Source organism: Panthera onca, chromosome B4 (assembly GCF_046562875.1).
Source record: "Panthera onca isolate mPanOnc1 chromosome B4, mPanOnc1 haplotype 2, whole genome shotgun sequence".
In the NCBI taxonomy this organism is placed as follows: Eukaryota; Metazoa; Chordata; class Mammalia; order Carnivora; family Felidae; genus Panthera; species Panthera onca.
In genome coordinates this window covers 87,191,418-87,217,779 of record NC_138345.1, presented here as the reverse complement: position 1 = coordinate 87,217,779, position 26,362 = coordinate 87,191,418, and the positions used below count along the sequence as shown (strand labels likewise).

Sequence of the window (26,362 nt, the reverse complement as noted above, 5' to 3'; positions counted from 1 at the left end):
ATTAAAATGACAATAATTTTGTTAGTTTAAAAGTCTTCTGATTTTAGCAAGTAGTCCTGGATTTATAATAATTTTTTCTTGTTTGATATTCGTTGATCATTATTCTTCGAGACCCTGGTTTGAGCTTGGTGCTGTGTTAAATGTAAGGTGCACAGAGATCAAAGGCATAATCTGACTTCTCAAGTAGCACATTCCTAGTATCTCGGGTTGTAAATGTAGAGTAAATCTAGAGAAAGTGAACCTTGTTAAGCCTTGGTTGGGGACTGCACCTTGGGGAACAGAGCAGGACACAGCATTCTAAGAGAAGTGTTACTGATCAGCTTGTGCCCCCTCTGGTCTCCAGATTAGTGACGGGAATACTCAGTGGGGTCCAGTTAGTCTGGATATTCATAAACCACAAAAGGTGACTTCCTTTAACTTGGTACCTTATGTCACAACAGAACATGCGTATGTTTGTATGTGTCATGCACCATCCTAAGTCTTTCATTTGCGTTAGCTAATAATCATGCTATTCCTATTAGCTAGAATTGAACATTAGCTTCACTTTGCAGATGAGACAAATGGAGAATGAGATGAAATAACTTTGCCAAGGTCACACAGGCAGTTAGCAGTCAAGACCAACCTGCTGTAGACACCTTACGGGGCATCCCGTGACTCTAGGGGAGTTTAACCTACTGAATCTACATTTTGGAATAAGAAATATTCTCTGAAATTTACGACATGACTAGGACATGTTTATAGATAACTACAAATGGTGTAGAATGGAACTTGTATTCATTTCCAGGATGTAGTCACTATGAAGCTGGTAATGCACATTGGCACACTCCGAATTTCTCTTCCTTTAGGTACTTCTAATCCTCTTTTGTGTTCACACTATTCTTGCCTCATGCCATTGTGTGTTGGATTGCTGCCTTCTTGCTCAGGGCCCCTAATTTTTATTCTAAGAGTCTTTGTATTCACTTGCTCTTCTAAAGTGCAGTCTCTCACTGAATTTCTAACAAAGATTGCATCCTTTAAAAGCTTTGAAAATGTGAGTTGTTATGTATACTTGTTATGCTCCCTTTGCCTGCTTTCTTTCTTTGTAGGGTGATGCAGTTATGATTACTTCCTTCTAGTTTGGGTGATCTTTTCCATGGGGTGTGTTCTTCTTTAGGCTGCAATTAATATTTCAGCTTGCTTTCAGTGGGAAGAGTCCTGATCAGGGCCAGAACTAATGACACACTGCCTGTTTGTTAGAAACATGGATGCCTCCTGGCTTTAATCACTTAAGGACATGCTGGTTTCATCATTTCATCTCCCTGCCTATTGTGCGGGCTACACTAATAATGAAGAGTAGCTAACACTTCAGTGTTTTCTGTATGTCAGGTGCCAGTCTAAGTGCTTTATGTGTCTTAACTAATTTAATAAGAAGACTAACCCTGTTAAGTGGGAAGAATTATTTTCCACATTTAACAGATAAAGGACTTATACACAGGTAGTAAGCTGTCAAGGCTGACCTAGTGCTTCAAACCTCCCCGCTAAGCAGTTACTGATACATAGGAGGCAAATCCAAATTGTCCTGGGGAATGGCAGAGATGCCTTCGTGGAAAAGTTAATAGTTGATTTCAACATGGCACTGATTTTTACATTTGGTCTTCTCTATGACTCTTCTAATTATTTATTAGATAAGGCAGCCCACCCACATAATACTTGTTGAACATTTATTATGAATGAGGCCCTGCTATAAGCCCTTTATATGTGTTATTTAATGAAGTCTTTAAGAAAGGCATCATTGGGGTGCCTGGGTGGCTCAGGCGGTTAAGCCTCTGTCTCTCGATTTCCACTCAGGTAATGATCTCACCGTTCATGAGCTTGAGACCCAAGTTGGGCCCTGTGCTGATAGTGCAGAGCCTGTTTGGGTTCCTCTCTTTGCCCCTCCCTCACTTGTGTGTTCTCTCTTTTTCAAAATAAATAAGCTTAAAAAGAAAAGAAGGGCACCATTATCTTCCCCTATTTCATAGTTGAAGAAATGAAAGTTCTTGCTAATTTTGTCCATTTACCCAAAGTTGGCAAATGTCAAAAGTATGGTTTGATTCCAGGAAGTCACTCCTGAGTTACATACCCACCACTCAGTACAGCCATTGCACTGTCAATGTCAAATAAGGTAGTTGTAATTATAGCTGATGCCCAAACCTTACCAGTTCATGAACCATACTATTTTATTCTCTGATATTTTAAATGTCCTGTAAGAGCTAACAGTATAAAACAACAAAAGTGAGGAACCAATCTTTTTTTTATGTATATCTCTCTCTTTTTTATTTTATTTTTTTTTTATTTTGGGAGAGAGAGAGCATGTGCATGTGTGCATGGGCATGAGGGAGGGGGAGAGGGAGAAGGAGAGGGGGGAGAGAGAGAGAGAGAGAGGGAGAGAGAGAGAGAGAGAGAGAGAGAGAGAGAATGAATGAATATATCTTAAACAGGCTCCACGCTCCATGTGGAGCCTAATGCAGGTCTCAATCTCACATCCATGAGATCATGACCTGAGCCTAAATCAAGAGTTGGGTGTTCAACAACTAAGCCACCCAAGTGCACCTATGTACATCTCTTTCAATTAGATTATAAGCCCTGAGTGATAAATATCAGCAAGTTGACACAGATGACGACCACTGGGGCCCATAACTAGACCTTGCCACTATGAGAGTTTGCTCTTGGAATCAAATCCAGCTTGGGTCTTGAGGGTTGGTCCATTCTTTTTTTTTTTTTTTTTTTAATTTTTTTTTTCAACGGTTTTTATTTATTTTTGGGACAGAGAGAGACAGAGCATGAACGGGGGAGGGGCAGAGAGAGAGGGAGACACAGAATCGGAATCAGGCTCCAGGCTCTGAGCCATCAGCCCAGAGCCCGACGCGGGGCTCGAACTCACGGACCGCGAGATCGTGACCTGGCTGAAGTCGGACGCTTAACCGACTGCGCCACCCAGGCGCCCCAAGGGTTGGTCCATTCTGACAGGCAATGAATGCATGGTATCTAAGTGATAAGGCAAGGGCAATAAAGCCTGAGAAATCTTATGGAGGGCGGTAGAGATATACACAGACAAATTAGTGTCAGGAAAGACTATCAGGAGAGATCAAAGACTAGAGATAAATTTCAGGGACAGCCCTCCAGGTGGGTAGTAAGAGCAAAGTCCTTACTAAGAGAGGAGGTCAAGCCTGGGAAAATGGCAGAAGTTCAGTTTCCAGAACTGCAGCACCATGAGATAGTTAGAATGACAAATGTGATGTGAGTACCATGGTATTGGACTGTATCCTCTTAAATTTCTTATTGCAATTGCTAGGGCTGATCCTAATTATTGGAGGAAGGTCTGAGCCTAAAGAAGATAGAGAGAGGTTCTGGCTTTGGGAAAATGCTTTTTTGTATATCAGAGAAAGACCTTGCCCATATCCTGTCTCAAATATTAACCAATTATTTGTCATAAATGTGGGGGTTATTTCTAGATTTAGGTGCATTCCATTGGTTGTACTTACTAGGTTCTTTTCTGATTGGTTCTTGAGGAAGAGCGAAGACAGTATTCCTAGATATGTTTTCTGCTTTCCTCAGGACTAAAAAATTTGAAAAGAGAGAAGAATCCTTCATATCAGTATGTTATCTTCTGGTAGAAAGTGGGAATTAAGTCTATTTAGGCATGTCATAACATCAGTGGTCAAATCACTGGTATGGAGGGAGGAGAAGGGTGATGTCCTTAAGCCTACATAGCAGAGAGTCCAAGATTGCTGCTATTGACTATTAGAGACCATTGTGTAGTTGTCAGCATATAATCACCTCCTTAAATATATTTTCGTATAGTGATCAATTTTTAGTCTTCACACTTTAAGCTGGAAGGAGTTAATTCAGAATCAGGTGAAGAGCGAAGGTGAACTATGTGGGGGACGCATGCTCCCCAGATAATCCACAAATTGGGAAGTGACCCCCGGTAGATGAACACTTAATTGTATTATCATCTTCCTCTGGTGTTTGTACAGTATGATGTCAGCAGATGGTGTCCGGGGTTCTGTGAATGTGATTGTTGTACAGTTCTTGGTATAGAACTAAAGAAGAGGATAAAAGGAGCAGTGCTACCCTGCACCCTGGCGTCATGTTGTTCTTCCTTTGTGCAAAGTGGCACTTAATAAGCGAGGACTCTTTCTCTACTCTTCTTCTGGGGCGAAAGGTCCACTGGCATTGCTTTAGGTTGATGTAGTAGAAAGAACAGGACCTTGTAGTCAAAGACCTGGATGTGGGTCCTACAGCTATCCTGTCTGGGTGTGTTCCTTTTGGGCAAGTCACTTTACCTATCTTCGTTTTATTATTTTTGAAATAGATTGTTCCAGATATAACTCTTATTACTCCATTCCATAGACTTTGGGGTGGAGCCAAAGGAGACTGCTTGCCTTCCCTCCTCCTTGCACGTTCCCGATTCCATATCTTTCCCTACCTGTTCCCTTGACTTGGTATGTCTTTCTTATCATCTCAGCTTATTAAAATTTGACCCATACTTCAAGGTGTAGGTCAGTTATTTCTTACTTCAGAGCCAGTTTTAAAACATATTGAGGACATTCTGGTGTCCGAAATAGTGAGGGTGCTTCACATATGTTATCTAATTCAACTACCAAAGTTGTGGAGTAACTGATATTCAGATAAATCTGTTTAATTTATCCTGACTTTTTTTTTTTCAGAAGAATTTGTGAAGGCCAGAAAGTTAGTAAAGTTTTATTGTTTTATTTTACAGATAGGAAAGCTGGGTTGAAGTAATTTGCTTTAGTTCATATAACCAGACTTAGGTGAAGACATAATCAGAATCTAACTCAGAATTTTGGCTACTGGTCTGGCATTTTGTTCTTTTTCTCCTCTCTGTCCTATTTGTTAAAATTTTCTATTTGACTTCTAACTTTGGTTTATCTCTCTAAGCCATTACAATCCTTCATTTAATACTTCATGCATTATTCCCTACTTACACATCTACAAATCTTATTTCTGCTCTATTATGAGTCCTTTGAAGGATGGAAGGCCCTGGGACTTACTGATCTTGGTATCACTTAAAGTGCCCTCCATAGGGCCTTGCATAACATAAGCATTTAACAATAGCTATTTTGGATGAATATATGGTATTTCCCCAAGCCAAACTGAGTAAGCAGCTGCATTTCCCTTAAGTTTGCCTGATAGGAAGTGGGTTCATGCTGACTGCTTAATAATGACTATGTACCGATGATGCATATATAGTAAACAGTACTTTGACTATGTGATTTTAGGCTAAGTGTCTTTCTGAATTTATTTAAGATATGCTATTATATTCTTTTTTTAATGGAAATGAATGGAAAGCAAGCAATGCATTATCAGAGCCTTATTTATAATCCTTTATTAGCCAAATGAGGAATTATTGTATTTACTATGCTGTTGTCAAACCTTAAATTAAGGATTTTCAACTTTAGGGGTGCCTCGGTGGCTCAGTTGGTTAAGTGTCCTACTTCAGTTCATGATCCCAAGGTTCCTGGGTGTGAGCCCCACATCAGGCTCTGCGCTGACAGTGTGGAGTCTGCTTGGTAGTCTCTCTCTGCCCCTCCCCTACTCACACTTTTTCTTGCTTTAAAAATTTTTAAAAAAATAAATAATTTGAAAAGAATTGGCAGTTTTAGCAGAATGTAGGCTCTGTGTGTAAAGATCTTGCCTATGATTTTCACAGCTATATTGCCAGTATTTAGAGTGACAGTAGATGTTTAATAATATTTGTTGAACGGTGGGTGAGGATGTAGTTTTCATTGGGTTATGGACCTTTGACTCTGGATAATATATTATTTAGGTTGCAAGACATTTTCATATAGGTTATCTCTTTTGATCTTCACACGAACCTGATGAGGTAGTGAAGGCAAGTGTTCTTACCTTCATTTAACAAAAAAAGAGGCTTCAAGAGATAAAATGACTCCAGAAATCATCTACCTAACAGTAGCTGGTGACCAAGGCTTGAATCCAAATATTCTTACTGCAAATCAGTCCTTCTGTGTTTTCATGTAGAATGGAATGTTGACTGGGGTGATCACATTAGACACACTTTTAAGGTGTTTCTGGAAAGTTAGATGTAATAAATTGATGTGGCTTTGGCATCTGAAAGATGGTATCACCAAGAAAACAATGCTAATGATTTTGGTGAAAGAGTCTGAATTTGAGGTAGTTCTGAATTGTCCTTCGAGCCTTAGACGAGGAGGAAAAATTAAGTAAAACCACTTATTTTCCATTTACTTCCTTTGCCTCTAGTTTCTAGTTTGTCTGAACCATAAGCTATTTAAGGCTTCACATTTTTACCAAAATTTTCTAAATAGCCTTTTGTACTCTGTAGTTTTTGTTCCTATCAGCTGAAAAGAACCAGCTGACTTCTTGGGTATTCTTATACCTTGTGCTTTATTGTTTTCCTTCAGTGTTTTCTACACGATGCCAAAGTGCAGATGCTGTGATTGCTACTTCTAGTTCAAGACATCTGCTTTTCAGTAGGTCCTTTTCTTTCTTTCATTCCTGATTATAATCTTTATGTGCCACTGCTAAAGTACAGAGTCACATCTTGTCCTTGTAAGAACGAATACTCTGTTTTTAGCCTCTTGATTCTCGCATGGAATGCAAACTGAGTTTTAAGATACCATTTAAACGGAGCATCTTTAAATCTGAGGACTTTAAAATACTCCTATAAGCTCAGTTGTCTGATTAAAAAAGCATTCATTTGAAGCCTGTAAGTCTAGGTACAATTTTAAATTGGGAATAAATAAGAAGTATAGGGAAAGTTGCTAATTGGTTTAAGGTTATTTTCATCTTTATATGCTCCTTTTGTTTTTTTTTCCTGATCCAAGTCAAACAGAATTATATAGCCTATTACTGGAAAGTATTTTCTATAACCTACCCAGAAAAATAATGGCATAGATCAAAGGTACACACTGGCTGCTCAAGGGCTGTATTTGGCATGCAGAGTGTTCTTAAAATGGAATTAATTGAAAACATTGAAAAATTGAGAGATTTCATAAATGGTTCTGGATTTCTGGCTCTTCATAAGAAATGAGGGTATGACAGAACAAAGCTCACATTTCCATGTATCACCAATGGACTGGAGGTGGTTTCTGGAGGTGAATTAGAGGGTGAGACTGATTTCCCATTTCACTTCCTTACTTTATTGCTCCTGCTGGCCCCATCATAGATCTATATACAGCTAGTAGCCTGCCTTCCTTCCTTCCTTCCTTCCTTCCTTCCTTCCTTCCTTCCTTCCCTCCTTCCCCTACTCCTCCACATCCTCTCCACCCATGAAGGCCCTCTCTCCCTCCTTCTAGTATTATATTGGGAAATAGTTCACTAAATTTATTTCCAGACATGGATAATCTGCATCTTTGAGGATTAAAAGATATCTATGGTCAGGGTATCTTTTTTAGAAGCCCCAAAAGGAAATATAGTAGGACTTAAAGTATTCTATTTTAAAGCATAGAAAATGTGCCATTAGTGTCATTGTTTTCATTATCGTCATTTTAAATCTTTTTTAAAAAATGTTTTTATTTATTTTTCAGAGAGAGAGAGAGAGACAGACAGACAGACAGACAGATAGACAGAACATGAGCAGGGGAGGGGCAGAGAGAGAGGGAGACACAGAATCCTAAGCAGGCTCTAGGCTCCGTGCTTCAGCACAGAGCCTGACACCCGGCTCTCACTCACGAACTGTGAGATCATGACCTGAGCCAAAGTCAGATGCTTAACCAACTGAACCACCCAGGTGCCCTTCATTATCATACTTTCAATGAAAACAGTATTGGATCTGGAAGACCTGGTTTTGAGTTTGGCTCTGCCACTTACTAACTTTGACCTTGAACAAGTCATTTAACTTCTCTGTGCTTGTTTCCTCATCTCTGCCAGGTGATTATATCTGCCAGCCTCTTGGTCATGCGTATTGAATGTGATCATGGATGTGAAAGTTCTTAGTACACCATATGGCATTTTTCAAGGGTGAGATACTTTATGAGGAAGCAGAGCTAGCATATGGTTTCTCCAAACTTGGAATCTAGTTACAGAGACAGGGCTTACATATAAGATAAAATAACAATTGAAAGTATCCTGCCTACAAGGGAAAGAGGTAGTCATTGTTACCAGATGTAAGAAAAAGTACATTATCATGTAGGATAATCAAACTCAAAATTAAGAGGACATATAGTATTTCTTCCATTTATTAATTTATCATAGAGCTTACTGTGTAGATGGATGTTGCTGCTTTGATTTTTAATTGGTTGCATTTACAGCTGCTTAAGCTATTAACTGAAAGCTGACTATAGTACTTTGCTATATTAAAATCTGATAATGTTCTGCTCTTCCCTCAAAAGGAGCTCATGAAGATATATGAAGTTATGTACAAATACTGAACACAAACAAGGATTGTATATAAAATGCAGTTAGGAAAATGGGTGAATCCTAGTGTCACTCTCTTTCATTATACATTGTGAAGCTGATATGCTTAGAGTTTAATACTGGGTATACATGGTTGTCCAAAAATCTTGGCTAAACAATTATTCTTAGAGCAAAGTGTGGACCATTGAGAACTTGATTAGAATAGCCTCTTCTTGGACCTCTTACTGTTTTCTTATGAGGATGTAGAATCACATGCCTTTCAACACATAGCTGTTAACTTTTTCATGGCTTATTTACTTTTGTAGATTTTCATAAGGTTGAAATTTGTTTATATTGGTGCCTTGGGGGAGATGGTTATATAAGGGGGGGTCTTGAGCCTTGCAGTTCACTTATGTCACAGGAGGTTCTATGTGGAGGGGAAGGTCTGTGTTGCAATGGCTTATTGGTAAAGGTGTATCTCTCTTAGGTGAGATGTGTCCTTCTCAGACCACAAACTTTATCCTAACAGGAAACCCTTAAAGATTATTTTTTTTTTATTATTCTCACTCATTCTTTCGCTCCTTGGCTAGCATACAGGAGGACCTGAGGTGGAGTAGATTTTTTCTGTGGCCTCATTTCCCAAGAGAACAGGTACACTAGAGTAAAAGGAAAAAAGTTCTTAACTAGTCCCAGTGCTAACAGAGTAGACAAAAAGAACTCATTTCATGACCATAAATTACTTGCTTTCATAACTATACAAGCTTTATTAAAAAGGAAAGGAAGGGACACCTGGGTGGCTTAGTCAGTTGATTATTCTGACTCTAAATTTTGGCTCAGGTCATGATACCAAGGTTGTGGAATCAAGACCCATGTCAGGCTTTGTGCTGGGTATGGAGCCTGCTTGAGATCCCTTGTCTCCCTCTGCTCCTCCCCAGCTTGCTCTCTCTCTTTCTCTCTCTCTCTAAAATAAAAAGAGGACATATTTTATTACGAACACTCTATGTGGACCTTAGATACATGTGCAGAGCTGTTTTTATCATACATACAAAATTAAATGCTAGGCTTATGATTTAGCTACATATGATTGGAAGTTTTCTTTCTTATGCTACTTAATGATCCTCTACCCAACAATTGTGAGATGTAGCCATATCTATATTATTCAGGAGTAGATGCTCTGTGAGTTGTCTAGATACTGTGTCTCCCACAACCTGTTCCTAGCCATCATGTGACATAGCATCATTGCTGCAAGAGGGTGAGAGGAGGTAAATCCAAATTTTCCTAGTTGTTGACATTTTTGCCTGAAGTTTTTCTTTATAGAAGAGATTGAATATGAAATGATGCTTTACGTGGTCTAGTAGTTTTCTTTATAAGTATCATCAATGTACCATTATTTGGTGGTAAACATATGCTTTATATTAAATTGTACAAGCTAGTTTATTTCCAATTAAATGGCTTTATTACATTTTAAGTTTTAGCTCAATTACACCCACATTTGTTTATAGGTTATTGTTTGATATTGTATATTGCTTGTTTCAGGTGGTTCAGTATGAAATCTCACTTTGATCATACCATATAACCGTAGTGCCTGTTGTTTATTTTTAATTTAGGAAGAACACATTTGAATCCCAGAAGCAATAGTCCATAATTTAAAAAAATCAATAAAAAAAAGGTATGGATAGGGCTACTGAATATGAAACAGAAGTGCAGAGAAAGAATGTAGCTTAAGGTTAATATTGTGAAGTGCAAAGAGATATGAAATTTAAATCTGATGGATACACTACCCTCAATTGTCTAAAGCCACTGAGAAGGGAGTAAATACCTCAACAGGTCATGTAAGAAGGAAGACATGTGTTCAGTACTGGCTTCCTTATGCCTTGTGGTGCTTATCAGCCAGATTTGGAGATCAGTTGACTGGCTTTTTCTTATTTAATGAAGAATTAATCACAGAAGAATTTTAAATGTCTACTATATTACATACCCATTTATAGATTGCTTACTATGTGTCAGGATCTGTGCTTAATACTTTACCATCAGTGAACTCATTTACCTTCCCAACAGCTCTTGGAGGCAGTTATTATCCACATTTTATGGAAGAGGAAATGGATCTTTATGAAATTAAACAGCATGTCTCTAACAGCTCGTACACACCAAGTCTTGACATCCATGTCTGACTTCAAACCTCATGCTCTTAATTGCCATACTTTACTAAATATGCTACATTTTTAGCCGGAATAAACAATTCAGAATCTTCAAAATTGGCCAGCAGAACTGCAGCCAACTTGAATAAATAGTTTTTGGCCATGTCTTCTTGCGTCCGTATGCATAAAATAGTAAAAAAAAAAACAAAAACAAAAAAAAAAAAACCAAGTGAAGATTTCATTATTTAAGTGTTTGTCAGCATCTCTAAAATTCTAAGCTTGTTTTTTTCTTTAGATGAGCATGCTTCCATGTAGATGTCAATGTTAGTTTCTTGCTTAAGATGATATAGTTGAAAACTAGGGTAGAGTCATCAGATTTGGCAAGTAGCATTATAGGACACACAGTTAATGTCAATTTCAGATAAAACTGATAGGAGATTATTTTCCAAAATATACACAGAACTTAAACACACAGTAGCAGAAAAAAAAGATTAAAAAATAGGGGATCTGAATAGATATATTTCCAAATATCTGTAAATATTTTTGTGTATCAGTTATATCTCAACCTGTGAAAAAAAGATGAATTCCAACTTAAATTGGCATTGTGTATTTTATCTGACAAATGTAACTAAGGTTGTCATTCTTGGTGTAGCAATTCCATTAGGTCTAATCTCAAAAGACTGGTCTGGTAGATCCTGGACACTTAATTCTGTTTAATTCTGAAAGTGTTAACTCACCTTTCATCAAACCAGGGTGTATACATGATAAGGGTGCACCATGTAAAGATTGTTTATCTTAATTATAGCCCACAGTAATGAGATACAATAGTATCTCCTTTATCCAGTATCATGGCACAGAAGTGATGAAAAAAAATGCCAGATAACCAAGAGCTAGCACTCCATTTTAGCCTTTTTCAGTGCACACTTATCTAAAATGCAGCATGTACTTTTGAGATACATTACAGAGAATGTGGAGCATTGTTCATCTACTGTCTCAATGAGGACCAAGCCAGTGGGCAGAAGATCTGGATTCAAGACCGCATTCCCACTTATAACTTGTCTTCAGATTATTCTTGCAGATTCTCATGTGTAATCTGGGATATTAATACATGCAGAGCTTTGTTCAAAGAGTTATCATGAGGATTCAGTGATACATTAAACACGCCAATATATTTTAAGCCAGTACATTTAGAGCTATAGAAACATACGCAGTAATATTAGTAACTTCAGTTAGCATGCTGTGCTCTACTTACCTCTAGGGGCATCTGGGGAGTATTTGTCCTATTTCTTTAACAGGTTTTTTTTTGAAGTTTTTAAAAAATTTATTTATTTTGAGAGAGAGGTGGGGGGAGAGAGAGAGAGAGATAGAGAGAGAGAGAGAGAGAACAAGCACACATGAGCAAGTGAGGGAGGGACAGAGAGAGGTAGAGACAGAATCCCAAGCAGGCTCTGTGTTATCAGTGCAGAGCCCAACACAGGGCTCTTATCTCAGTACCCTTGAGTTCATGACCTGAGCCAAGATCAAGAGTCTGAGGCTTAACACACTGAGTCAACCAGGCACCCCATGGAGTATTTGTCCTTATACCTAATGATCCTAGAATGCTGTATATTTATAGATTTGATGTATTCTTTGTTATCCTTGTATCACTATTTATTCTGCAGAACCATCAGAAATCTCTGTTCGTTAGCCCTGCCTCCAGTTTTTAGCCTGTTGCTTAATATTCTCACCTTTTAATTCTGTAGACTTAGCCCACATCCCTAAAAGTAGGTTTATGTCTTACTTATGATTAGAGAACATGAGGTCTTTTTGTTGCTCAAGGACTTTTTCTATTTCACTCATTCTTAGAATGAAGCTATGCTCCAAATACTAATAATATAAAATAATAGATACAGTTTTGATGTCTACTGTATTCTGGTTTGTGGTAGATGCTTTGTATACATCGTTTTTATTTCTTACAACAGTCCCACCAATATGTAATAGTATCCACGCATTCCGTATGTGGGCCTTGAGACTCAAAGCTGTTAATAGACAAATGAATTTATCAAGTTTCGTTAGGTGTTAGAGCCAGTATCTCACTCAAGCAGGTATTTCTGACTTGTAAGCCAATGCTCTGAGAGAAGGACCTTTGAAGAAATAGTAACACCTCTGATCTATCATATATCTTTACTTTTTTATTTAAAAATTTTTTTAATGTTTTTTTATTTTTGATAGAAAGAGAACATGAGCAGGGGAGGGGCAGAGTGAGAGGGACACACAGAATCTGAAGCAGGCTCCAGGCTCTGAGCTGTCAACACAGAGTTTGACGCGGGGCTCAAACTCACAGATGGTGAGATCATGACCTGAGCCAAAGATGGATGCTTAACTGACTGAGCCACCCAGGCACCCCTATCATATATCTTTTATTAAGTTCCAACTGTCACATGAATTCTTGTTTGTTAGAGTGGCGTTCCTGCTTGAGAATATAGTGACATTCTCATTTTATAGATGGAAAAGGAGGGTACGTGATTCAATTGTAATCACAGATGCACAGCACTGTGGTTCAATTTAGTCCTCCTCATTGCAGATATCTTTCTAGGGCTTTCATAAACCTCCAGTGATTGACTTATTTTGCCTTCTTTCATTTTTGCCAGTTTGGTGTATTAGAGCTTGGATCCCTAGAATATTGCATGTTTCTGGAGAAATCATTTAAGTGATGATACATTTCTATTTCCTATCATTATGGTCTTTAGGTGGCAAAGGCATTTGTACACAATCAACACTTTGGCTATACATTGCCAGGCATTAAGCAGAAGTTCTCCCTGGGTTTCTACACCCTTGAAAATTGCAGTATTGTGGCAAAATGAATGGAAGTATAAAATTTGGGTGAAGGGAGGAGGCAGTTGTGGTTCTTAAATGGATCTTGTACTTGCTACCAGGCAAGCTTTGGAAACCATTGGAGCTTTTTTGGCAAAACCTCCAGGGTTGACTTAACTGAATAAAATCCCAAATGTAGATTCATCATGAAACACTAATGTAACAAATAGAATGAAATTTTTAAAGCCATTGTTTTAATTCAGAAAGAGTTGAGAAACTGATTAAGATTCCAAAAACTTTGTTTTGAAGTTACCTAAGGAAATACAAGCTAACTGGCTAATCATATGACTGGCATATGAAAATGCAACTCTAAACTTTTGATCATATTTACAAGATGGGAAGTCCAGATTCTAATTGTTCAGGAGGGAGGTTTTAATTTAAATGTACTTGGTAAGTGTGGTTTAAGGACTGTAGTGTAATGATATTGTATTTATATGATGTAAAATGTAAACAAAATAAATTGCAGTAATGAAAATGTGTTGAATCAACCACCCCAGCTTCTGGATGGTGTAACACACAGTATAGGATTACTGGTAGAGTTGCATGATTATCTCTTAAATTTGTTACTATATATTCTTTTATATGCACAATACTTTAATCTTTAATCTAGATATTACTGTCTACTTCAAAAATAATTGCTATTTCAGTCAACACCTGGATATAGTAGATACAGTCATAGTATTTATCATAAAATGTTCATCAAGCTTGACATTCTTCTTGGAGAAAGCCAAAAATGTTGTGAAATTTGTGGCTCTACATGTGCTATTCAGTAGGCTTTTTCTAATCACCTATCAGCAAATGAAGAATCATTTAGTTTTGGAAGATACATTTGTTTCAATATAAAATGAGGAAATTAGAAGTAGTAATAATCATAAAAAACAATGTTATAACAGCATGGTAATAATAACATAGTTATGGAACCTAAAAATATACAAAAAATTCAGTCTTCAAGTTTATCCTCACTTTGATATCTTTATCTTCTCTCTTCCTTCTCTCCCCTTCCCTTCACTCTGTTCAGATCTCTCTAGCACCACTCTATTTTTACTTGTCTTCTCTGCATGTATCTTGAGAGATTAATCTGGTCTCTGTTTTTATTTCCTTGCCTCCCACTCAGTCCTCTTTTTATTTTATCTCCTATCACTCCACTAATATGTATGTGGTTCTTACCATTAGCAATGCTAGCTGCTGAATATAATAGAAATTTAATTGTTTAACTTAAAAGACACCTGTGGCTTAGTCCGTTAAACATCCAACTCTTGATTTTGGTTCAGGTCATGATCTCACAGGCATGAGATGGAGCCCCACATAGAACCTGCTTAAGATTCTCTCTCTCCTTCTCCATCTGCCTCCCCCCACCCACCCAAGCACGTGTATGTGTTTTCTTTCTTTCTCTAAAAATAAATAATAAAAAAAAGTAATGAAAGTTATTCATGAAACAGGATTCATTTCTTTTGATTGTAAAATCAGTATACTCATTCCTTCATTGAACAGCTGTTGATATTCCATGATGTTGGTATTCTTTGTGCTGGAGCAATGATTACTAGACAGGACCTGCTCTCATGAAAATTATCTTTTAATGGAAAGAAGAATAAATTAAACCCTAAAGATGTATAAATAAGTGAATAAGGCCACTTCAGATTGTAATAAGTGGAGAAAGAGAACAAGAGAGACTGTGGGGTGGGTTTCTCTGGACTCTGGAAAGTAGGCTGGTCAGGAGCCACTCTGTGGAGGCTATCATAGATAGAAGCTCACTGTACCAAGACCTGTGGGGAGACTTTAAGGCAGAGCTAGCAGTTAGTGTAAGGTCTAGAACAAGCTTGGCATGAGGGTGTTGGTTTGTACCCTTGGGAGTTTCCTGGGTGAAATCTAAAACTGACTCCCATACATGTGGGGCAAGGAGAAAGTGAAGAAAGAGGCAGGCCCCTCCAGATTGGTAGGTGTCAGGGAAGGGAATACTAAGCAAGGGGACTTACATATGAGGCTTGTCTTGGGTGGCTGCAAGCAGAGTAGATGTCTCCACCCACCCACCAGACTCTTAAAAGTATATATAGAGTCTTGAATGGTGTTCAGTCACGTATACCATTCCAGATGGTGTCAGCAACACCTTCTACTCTCAAGAGTAGGTCTTTGAAACAACTCCCACTCTGTAAATGGTGGGAAGAATGTATCTTCCAAGGACAGGCAAGGGGTGAGAAGCCTCTAATTGCCTGGGTCCAGCTCGGCAGCCAATTATCAGTCATGTCTTCTTGATGAACTTCCCCAGCAAAAGGATAGAGAGAAGGCCAATGTGGCTTCAGTGTAGGCAAGGAAGGGACCAGGAATGTGAGGTGAGGTCAGAGAGGTCTAGGGGGGAGATGATGTTGAGCTATCTTTCTGGTAAGAATTTTAGATTTTACTCTGGTTTCAATAGGTAGGTAAATTCTGGAATTTAAAGTAAGGAGTGTGTGTTTGGCAGGGGTGCAGGAGGGTTAGGGGGAGTTAATATGATTGGATTTAAATTTTATAAGACCAATCTGGTCCCTGTGAGGAGAAAAGGAACTGGTGTTATCAATTGTAGCATTCTGCCTCAAGGGTAAATTCCTGTACTAGATTCGGCTGGTGAAGTCCATGCCTACACTGGATTGGTATACACATTAGATCAGTGTAGAGGAGAGCCCTAAAAAGACCCTTATGTGTATTGTCTTACATGGCCTTTATTTCTACAGAGCATATTAAGCTCAAGGGGAGCCCAGGTGGATACTAGGCTCCAGCTTTTATCTCCTTTTCCCATGCATCTTCTCCTCTTTAGATCAGCTAAACTTACTTTCTGTTTTTATGGGGAGACGATTTTTCTAGTAGCGTAACAATTTTTCTGTTCTTGCTTATTTACAATTAAACACACTTTTAACATCAGTAGGGAGGCGAAGGGTTTCCCAGTGCTTCAAAGATGTAATCTAAGAGAATATAACTGAAACATGTCATATGAAAGAAAGGAGTAGGAGAAAGTCTGAAGGTTTAATTGTCAGTTTTCTCCTCTGACAACTTTTCAACATCCTCCACTGCCAAGGTTACCCTTACTCAATTATCCCGTTTCCCTTGTGCTCCTTGTAAGCTGCTGCTGCTGGAGGAGCAGTTTCAAGGTTTCATCCTCTGTGTGTATTTATCCTGCAGTTTCCCGTTTCTTCTTCCCTCAGAGGTTGCTGTTAAAAAACGCACTTATATTTTGTCATTTTCGCAGATGAAGGGGACAGTTCTGAAAGTGCGTCTGACCCTTGACTGTGGTGGACACGTTCAAACTGGGGTCTGGTGTTTACACACTGAATGAGAAGTGAATGCCCCCTCTTCTGTGCTCTCACAGAAGGTCAAGAAGAAATGGAGCACTCAGCCTTCTTCCTTCTTGATAACGCTCCTTTGTTGAAAACCCTCCTTCACTCCATTGCACTTCAGTTTGCTCAAACTTGATTGTTCTTTAAAACTCAGTTAGAATAGCACCTGGCTGGCTCAGTCTGGCATCTGCCTCTTGATTTGGGCTCAGGTCCTGATCTCGCGGTTGATGGATATGAGCCCCTCATCTGGTTCTGTGCTGATGGTGCAGAGCTTGCTTGGGATTCTCTCTCTCTCTCTCTCTCTCCTTCTCTGCCCCTCATGCACCCTCTTTCTTTCCTTCAAAATAAATAAACTTAAAATCAGAATAAAACACATTCCAGATTGGATTTCTCCTTTTTCTCTTCCAGATTGCCCTTTCTTGTCTACCCCTCCCCCACCTCTTTCTCACATTCTTCTTTCTGTTTGTCTTTTCCCAGTTTTACCCTAAAGAAATGACACATACTTGCTTCCTCCTCATGTTGACAACTACACAATATATTTGGATCTAGGATACCACCAAACATTCAACAAAAACTCATTTTCCATTCTAAGCTGACCCTTAGGCCAGGCCCTAGCTATTCACAAACTTATGGAGTACAGTCCCTATCTTTAGGAACCTTATATGACAGTGAGGGATGGAGATAAGTAAATGGAAATTATAATAGTGTGGCACGTGGCTGGTGTGCGTAAGGAAGGATGCTCAACCTGGTCCTGGAAGGACTGCTCATCTGCCCCTTGACCAGTGAATAGAATGTTAGCATTAATTGGGGCGCCTGGGTGGCTCAGTCGGTTAAGCGGCCGACTTCGGCTCAGGTCATGATCTCGCGGTCTGTGAGTTTGAGCCCCGCCTCGGGCTCTGTGCTGACAGCTCAGAGCCTGGAGCCTGTTTCAGATTCTGTGTCTCCCTCTCTCTGACCCTCCCCCGTTCATGCTCTGTCTCTGTCTGTGTCAAAAATAAATAAACATTAAAAAAAAAATTAAAAAAAAAAGAATGTTAGCATTAACAAGAATGGAGGATGGAGTGGATGGCTGTTAGGTTTTAGGTGACGTGGAAGTGAAATTTGGCTGGAAGAAATTGAGGAAATGTAATGGAGTTAAAATACAGACTAGGAGCATGTGTGGAGAGGGAGATGGGGAGGAAAGCCCTAACATTAAGATTAGGGACATAGTCAAAAAAAATGTTTATCTCTGATTTAGGTTTTTTTTTTTTTTTTTTTAATATAATTGCTAAGAACTTATTAAGGGTGTTTACTTCTGAACCCAAGGGGATTCTTGTGAAGGTTTTAATCATGTAAAGCGTGTCTCATGATCATAGTTATGTATTTGACCACACTCTATTACATTCAGTCAATAATATTAGGCACTTACTGACTGTTAAACACTACAAATTTGGTCATGAAAAAGGCAGAGAGCTTGTCTTCAATTCCAGAGGGTGACAGTGTTGGCAGTAATAAATCCAGCTAAGAGAGAAATTTGGGTGGTGTGAACTGCAGTACTGCAGTAGGGATGAAAATAAGTGTATACATTTAAGAAATACTCAGGAAGTAGTACTGACCGAAGATGATAATTGACTGGAGGGGATGGAGGGGGTGTGAGAGGGAGAAGGAAGGGGTCTTTATACATCTCCACATGTTGCATTGTATTCCCCTTCCTTTCTTAGTTTGACAGCCTGGTGACTTTGTGGGTGTTTCTGTTTCCATATGTCCAGTTACCAGTTTGACCAGCTGTCAGTTCTGTCATCCCATTTGGTGAGTGCACAATGGTATGGAAAATACAAATGGGTCATTGACCTTGTAGCAGAGGCCATTTGCTATGGGAAAGCTATTATCAAGAATTATGCTAAGCAGCTCTTCTTGTCAGATGAGTTTTGCTAAACTGTTCATTCAGTTATATGATATGCAGTACAGTAAGATTGCAAGGATCGGGTGTGTGTGTTTGGGGGGGGGAGGCAGGAGGGCTAAAAAAAATGTTAGAAAAAGTATAGAAAAAGTAGATTCTCAGAACAAAACTCTAGTAGTAAGAGTCCTGAGAGGAAACAAAGGCTACAAAATGGAAGGTGTAGAATGGGTATTTGGTTTACGGAGAGAGAATACAAGACCAGATTATTTCTCCAAGAGGCGTCCTGGGAACACTTGTATCCTGTGTTACTCTGTGGAGAAAGGCTTCTGGAAAATGCTGCACACTCAGATATGCCTCTTACATTTGTTGAATCCCATACACAAACATATATGCCCCCTATGTTTTTCACTAATACTGTATTAACATTCTGTGAAAATTGATGCCTCACAGAATGCCCCAAGGGAAATGCTGGACTAACCAAGTAATTGTTTTATTTGATTTAAAAGTTTACTTATTTATTTATTTTTGCAAACTCCATTGTGTTTATGTACATACACCTTTTACATAGTTGTAATTTCAGTGTAGTTTTTAGAAAACAGCATGTATTTCCATTGCTATCATTGATTATAGTAATTGTTAACATTTATTGAGTACTTATTATCTTCTGTGTATAGTGTATACACAGTGCATACAGCTTTTTCATGCCAAGGAATATTAGCATATATCTATATTAAAATAGATAATAATTCAATTTTAAGGCATTTACCCATATGAAAGACTCCTTTTCAAAATTATACAAAATTATAGCCATCATTGCTACCACTGAATCATATTTTTGGAGATGGAATTTTTGGAAGTAAATATGTGAGAAAAGAGGTAACTTAGAGAATCAAGAGGAAGAAGAATCAAGCTAGGTCAGAAAGTGACCTCATGAACCTTCCCTAGAAATAATGTAAGAATCTGTAGATCAAACAAGAATGGAGTTCAATATAGGACCAGAATCTGAGAAGGCACTAAGTGATGGACATATATTTTATGTCCCTCAGAAATAAATGCAGATGAATTGTATTTTATATCAGTTTCACTCACCCCTTAACAAGGCAGTAATGTAAGGAATTTAGAATTAGGCATTTCTGGTTTGAATGTTTATTCTATCATTAAATATGAGCTTAGGCAAATTTCTAAATTTCATCTTTGAAATGGCAATGGACGTACCAATATCCCAAATTTGTTGTGAAGAATGACTGAAATAATGTCATAGAAAGTTAGAGAAAGTAGGTGCTGAACTTTTATTATAGGTGGCTATTATTTTATTAGAACATCGCTTTCCTGAGTTTTGTGCATTCAACTTGAAAGTGTTTGCTTGGGGGGCACCTGGGTGACTCAGTCAGTTAAGTGTCTGACTTTGGCTCAGAACATGATCTCAAGGTTCATGAGTTCGAGCCCCGCATTGGGCTCTGTGCTGACAACTCAGAGCGTGGAGTCTGCTTCAGATTCTGTGTCTCTCTCTCTCTCTGCTCCTCCCCCACTTGTACTCTATCTCTGTCTCCCAAAAATGAATAAACGTTAAAAAAAATAATAAAATGTTTGCTTGGTATTTTTCATTCTGCTTTTCCATTTCTCTCCTGCTTCTGATAAAGTGCAGAATGGTGGATTCCAACAATATTAAAACATCTGTGTGTCTCTAATGGTAGCATTGTAAGAAGTTGTACCAGGTGACTTTTTTTTTTTTAAAGCACATTAGGAATAATAGATTTGAAATGAGTTTATTCTGGGCAGGAATTCATCTCACACATTTTATCTAAACTGTTTACTCTGACCATTTGACTTGGCATTGAAGAAGGAATCTTTTAGGGAAAAAAGTAAGATAAGTCACTTATTTATTCAAACAACTATGCCTCGGATTTTGTGAATAAGTTAATCTATATTTATATGGAGAAAAATGGTAATGTTTCCCAGTTGATTTAGGCTATTGTTAAGTGAATGAAGACTGACTGAGATAGGGCCTCTCTTATCTCTTTCATCATATCAAGGTAGTTTGTTTGGAATACTTTTATTTTTTCTTTTCAGAGTTTATATACAGTAAACAGCTTTCCAAATACAATAAATGCAATTTTCAGGTGTTCAGGTGTCATGAAAGCTTTAAATGTAGCACAATTATAATGGAAAAACAGTGATTTCATATGCTTAGGGTTTTTATTATTGTTTTTTACTTGCAGGATGAGTAAGAGATACTTACAGAAAGCCACAAAAGGAAAGCTGCTCATAATAATATTTATTGTGACCTTGTGGGGGAAAGTTGTGTCCAGTGCAAACCATCATAAAGGTAAGCTCTTCTGATTTTTTTTCCCTCAGCTCTCTGTAGAAAGTGACTTCCTTTAACCCAGACTGTCCTGTTCTATCTTCACTGGTCTGTTAGTTTTACTGGGTATGGGTCCTTCCTGGTCATTCTCTTTAAGTAAAAATGCAGAGAGAGTTATCCTTGATATGGCTTTGTTAGGGGAAGCATGATTGCTTAAATGTTTCTAGGGTTATTGCCATTTCTGCAAAGAGTTCAAAGAGTTCGGAATTTTGGCTCTGCCTTTCTGCCGTCATTTCCATTTTGAAGGTATTGATGTTAAAATGTTTAGTTGACATGTAATAAACATGAATTTCAAATTGCAGTCATCCTGGTAATGAAAGGATCTGTATCTTAATATACATATATAATATATATGTAAATATGTATGTATGTGTATATATATATATATGCACATATATATATGTATATATATATATGTAAATTTCCCCTCAGTGCTTTTTATGGATCATATTTCTTGATGCCAGAGTACCTCTTTCACCACCTTTTGGACTCTATCCCTAGTATGATATTCAGCAGGCTCAATTCAGGACAGAGTGAGAATGTTTGTTTTAAACATATGTGTTAAGCCTGACAGCTCAGGACCTTTCTGTTCTCTTTCCTGAGCATAAGACTCAGTATATGAATAACTACCTTTTCAAAATGAATTAAAATGGGGCTATTTCTGAACTGTCCCTACCATAATCAAGTATTCATAACCTGAATAGTCAATTCAGATTTTTCTGTGAAATATGATTTTACAATTCAATTTTCAGTCCTCTGTAAAGTCTAGAGATGAGCAACATTTAAATTTTATTTTGAGGGGGAGAGGGAGTTAAGAGTGCCTTGAATTCTGTAACACTTAAATTAGTTACACATGTGCACTTCATTAGCATCACATGGAACATTAACACCAGGGAGAGGAGGGATGTGTTGTGAGAGGTATGCCTCTTGGACAAAATCTTTACCCCCATGTTTAAAACCAAAAAGAGACATCTTTCAAAATAAGAGAGTTTTATGAAGCAGCCCTTCATATTTTATAATCCTGTTTTCACCCCACAGTGTGTGTGGCAGTGTATACATATAATATTAATTATATCATGTCTTTTTTAGAATTTCCTTCTTTCTTTAATACAGCATACTGATCCACAAATCAAACTTTAAATGGTCTTTGATAATTGTTATTAGTGTAAAATTAAAAAGATGGCGAGAAGGACGTTATTCCCCATGCCTCCAATTGGCAACAATGGACCAAATCTAAGGACAAAGTAGTGTTAATTACTCACCTCTTTTTTTTTTTTTTTCTTTTGAGAGACAGAGTCAGAGCAGGAACAGGTGAGGGGCAGAGAGAGAGGTAGACACAGAATCTGAAGGAGACTCTAGGCTTGAACCCACGAACTGTGAGATCATGACCTGAGCTGAAGTCTGACACCTGACTGAGCCACCCAGGCACCCGAAATACTCACCTTTTAATAAGACTTGCAAACTACTAGGGCCGAACCCCCTGCCTTCGCATAACAGGAGAAGACACACCATTCCTTCTGTGATGGGTGGTCACCCCAGTTCCCTTTCCCAGCCGATAAAAGAAGAATTGAGAGAAGTTGGGTGGAGGACGGTTATAGGAATGGTCGGTGTTACTCTTGTGAAGCAAAGGTTTGTGATAAAGATGCTTTCTCAGCTCAAAGCCAAGTGATAGGATCCATGCAAAGTGCCCCTTTTGTTTTAAACTAATTTACATTTAAAATAGTAAGTATGAGGTATATGTAAGTCATGTATATAAAATGAATATGTGGTTCATGCTCACCACCCAGTTAAGAAATGTAGTATTTCTAATACTCTGTGGCTATGTCTGCCACTCTGATTGCATTCCTTTGCCTCTTAGATCCCCAGATAATCACTATTCTTAAATTTTGTGATTATAATTTTGCATTTATTTCTAATTTCACTATGTCTTTACATCCAAATGACATATTCCTTAATTTTGGCTGTTATTGAATTTGCATAATAGTATTATATTGTATTCTTCTGCACTTTGCCCAATAAGTATTTGTGGCATTAATTATGGGTGATGGCATATAGCTCTGGTTTATTCATTTTTTACTATTGCTGTGTATTTTTTTGTATAAAGTCACCACAATTAATATATTTATATTCTCGTACATGAACATTTGGTATTCTATTTTCTTGCCATTATGAACAATGCTTCTATACATATCTGCATACTTCTGGTGCACGTGTGCGAGAGTTTCTCAGAACACATTCTGAGGAACAGAAATGCTGGTTCTCACGGCATGCATATCTTCAGACTTACCGGATGATGCCAAATGGTTTTCCAAAGCGTTAGTGCTAATAAGGTAGTTCAGGGCATATTTTCTTACTATCTTTGTAACCCTCTGTGTCTGTATGTATATCTCCTCTTTCTATGTGACTAGTGCTCAGTGTGTCTTCTCTCTTTTCTTGATTGAGGAAACCAGAATTGGTCAATTTTATTCATTTTCAAATGATCCTGTCCTTTGTGTATCTTCTTATATGTCATTACTTTCTGCTCTTATCTTTATAGCTTCATTAATTGTATTTATTTTTATTTATATAACAATCACTTAAACTCAGTATAGGGTGGGTATTTGTGGGAAAGTGAAACTTTCTGGAGTTCTCAGTGCTCCAATAAAAAGTCCCAGCCTCCTGAGATATATCACACCTAGAGTTAATTATATAGTTAATTGCTTTGATTCAAAAGAATGATAAAATTCCTCTTGTCCCCTCAAGTGAAATAAATGGTTAACAGCTTGGATTAGGTCCCTAGATTAAGCTCTCAAGGTGTCAGAAAGATTAGGGCCACTACCTTTCTAAGTATGAAACTCAGATCTTGGAGACCCCTGAGGTTTCTTTGACCCTTAGAAAGATGTATTTACATTCAAAAGATTAGAGTGAGAACCTAGGATCCTTTCCAACCCATCTCAAAGCAGCGAAAGATTTTTTTTTTTTCCTTTCAGGATGGGAGAGGATGACTGTCTCTCCTGTATATAAGTGATGAAAAGCCCATTCTTCTCTCATTCACCTGTAAAGTATTCAGCTATTTGTGTAGGACATTTGAGCTGTTTTTCATCATGAGTAAGGCTTGGGGCACAACAGGCCAATATACTTATTTATTGGGAGATAATCATAATATCTATATCTGAATCTATATCCGATTCAGAGCACCTTGTATAAACATTCAAGAGAAAAGTTAGATGAATATTAAAAACTCAACAGCACTATTCTAAGAGCTTTACAGATACTCATTTAATCCTCATAACAATCTCTGAAGTATGAAATATTATTAAACCCACTTTACAGATCAGAAATTAGCAAATGAAGGTTAAATACTTTGTCCCCTAGTGGCTAGTTAGTAACTAGGAGGCAGGATTTAAATCTAGGCAGTCTTGCTCCATATAACCATGATATATACCTAGTAGTGAATTTCTTTTTACACTATTTGTGGTTTGGTTGACTTTCTGAATCTGTGGATTGGTGTCTTCCATGAACTTTGAAAATATTTCAGGCATTATCTCATCAAATATTTCTTCTACACCACCATCTCTACTAAACTAGAGATTTTTACTAGTTATATGTATGTCAGCTTTCTCATAGTGTCCTCTGTGTATCTCAACCTTTGTATTTTCCACCTTTAAGTCTCTCAGTACTATATTTTGGGGTATTTATTCACATCTTCCTGCCACACTAGTTCTTTGTTCTCCTCAATCTAATCTCTCTTTAATCCATATATTGAGTTTTAGTTTCATCTACTATATGCTATTCAAGATTATTTTTTTTTTCCTTTTGGTGAAATTGACTTTTGATATTGATATATTTTTGTTGTCATTCATGTTTGCATTTCCTCTTTTTATGAATTTTATATAATATATGTTTTGTATATATCATATATGTTTTAAAGTATATATAGTTATATGTATTTATATACAGACAATATATAGAGAATATATTATATGTTGTATACATACAACATATAATATATACAGAATATATTGTATATATAATACATGTTTTGTGTATATTATATATATGTTTTATATTTGAGTTGATTCTCTTTTCTAAAATTTTTGTGTCTTTTTCTTGGTGAATCTCACTCATGATATGTATTATAAAGTTTTGTGATTTGAAAAAAAAATTATGAACTAATGTTCATTGAAACCATGTTTGTGAGAATCTTTAAGGCCTGTGCTTAGGATGCATTCTTTCAGATGATTTGCGTATTACCCTATGTCCTAGGTATGGTTCTCCAGAAGCAGAGCCAAGTCGGGAATTCTTGTTTATGTGATTTATTAAAAGAGTGCTCTCAGGAGGAGAGCAAGGGAAGCAGGATAGAGCAGGAAATAAAGGCTAAATACAAATACAGTGTCAGCTGGAGAATAGCCTGGTCAGGTCCTTTGAAGGTGCTCTGAAACATGAATTGCTCCAGAGTTGGCCTCTCCTTGAGATAAGATAGACAGCCTCGTCCACCCTTGTGTCTACTAGTAATTGTCTAGTCAAGTCTGTTGATTGCCTTCCTGGGGAAGTGGCTCTTCTTTTGCAGAGGGTAAACCTCTGAAGAAGGGAAGAGCTGAGAACATTCTGCTCACATTCTGCTCACATTCACAGCAAATGTAGGAAAGGTGCACAGCTGACAAAAAAGAATCTTGGTAACATTGCACCATCTGTATTCCATTACTGTCCATTTTTCATAGCCCTCAGATCCACTTGCTGCTTATATAAGTTCACTTCATCCAGGCAAAGTTTATCAAATTGGTCACAGTTGGTTGCAATTTCTAAGAAAAGGTACTTGATAATACAGTTGGTACCAAGGCCATTACTGATACTCATGATCTGTCCAGCCCCCTAGCCATTTAGGTTTCACTTTCCTTTAGCCAGCACTTCTCATCAGGTAGGCTTGCTTGATGTTTTACCCAGACCTAATACCTGAGGATTCTGAGCCCTAGATTATCATGTTCTTAATGCTATGGTTATACTTACAAGTTTATAGTTATAACTGACATGAAGATGCCAAAAAATGGCCCAGTGAATCATCCGAGAGCCTAACATACTCGTTTCTGTACTTCCTCTTTCCATTCATAGCAACTACCCTCTTCCTCATGGTCATCAGGGTCATTTGCCACATCAGTATTATTAACTCCTTTCTTTCTTGTTGGTCTATGCGGTTTACCAGGAAGCAGCTGTAGCTTTGTGTTCAGCTGAACTCCTACTGTTTCCCCTGGTAAAAGTATCCCCTTTCTGGGAACCAGTACTCCTAGACTTATAGAGTCTATCGGTAATTTTCATAAGAGTATTAAGTTATGGTAATTCCAATGGGATATTTGTTTTACTCAGTAATTTTCATGTACCTACAATAAGGGCTGAGAATATATCAGTACATAAAAGAGGCAAAAATTTTTGTCTTTATGGAACTTTTGTCCTAGAGGTAGGAAAACAGATAATAAAGAGAAAAATAAAATAG

At 37.7% G+C, this 26,362-nt stretch overlaps 1 protein-coding gene across 3 annotated transcripts in view; it reads left to right on the top strand.

Moving 5' to 3' along the window:
- TAFA2 (TAFA chemokine like family member 2) overlaps positions 1 to 26,362 on the top strand; it is a 527,083-nt gene that overhangs the window by 333,175 nt on the left and 167,546 nt on the right. For all 3 annotated transcript variants that reach the window (XR_009617192.3, XM_060657090.3, XM_060657089.3), the window contains one exon: positions 20,753 to 20,859. Coding sequence is in view for 2 of the 3 variants with exons in the window: in XM_060657090.3 (XP_060513073.1) it covers positions 20,754 to 20,859 (106 nt within the window). In the remaining variant the exon portion in view is untranslated. The remainder of the gene's footprint in view (positions 1 to 20,752; positions 20,860 to 26,362) is intronic.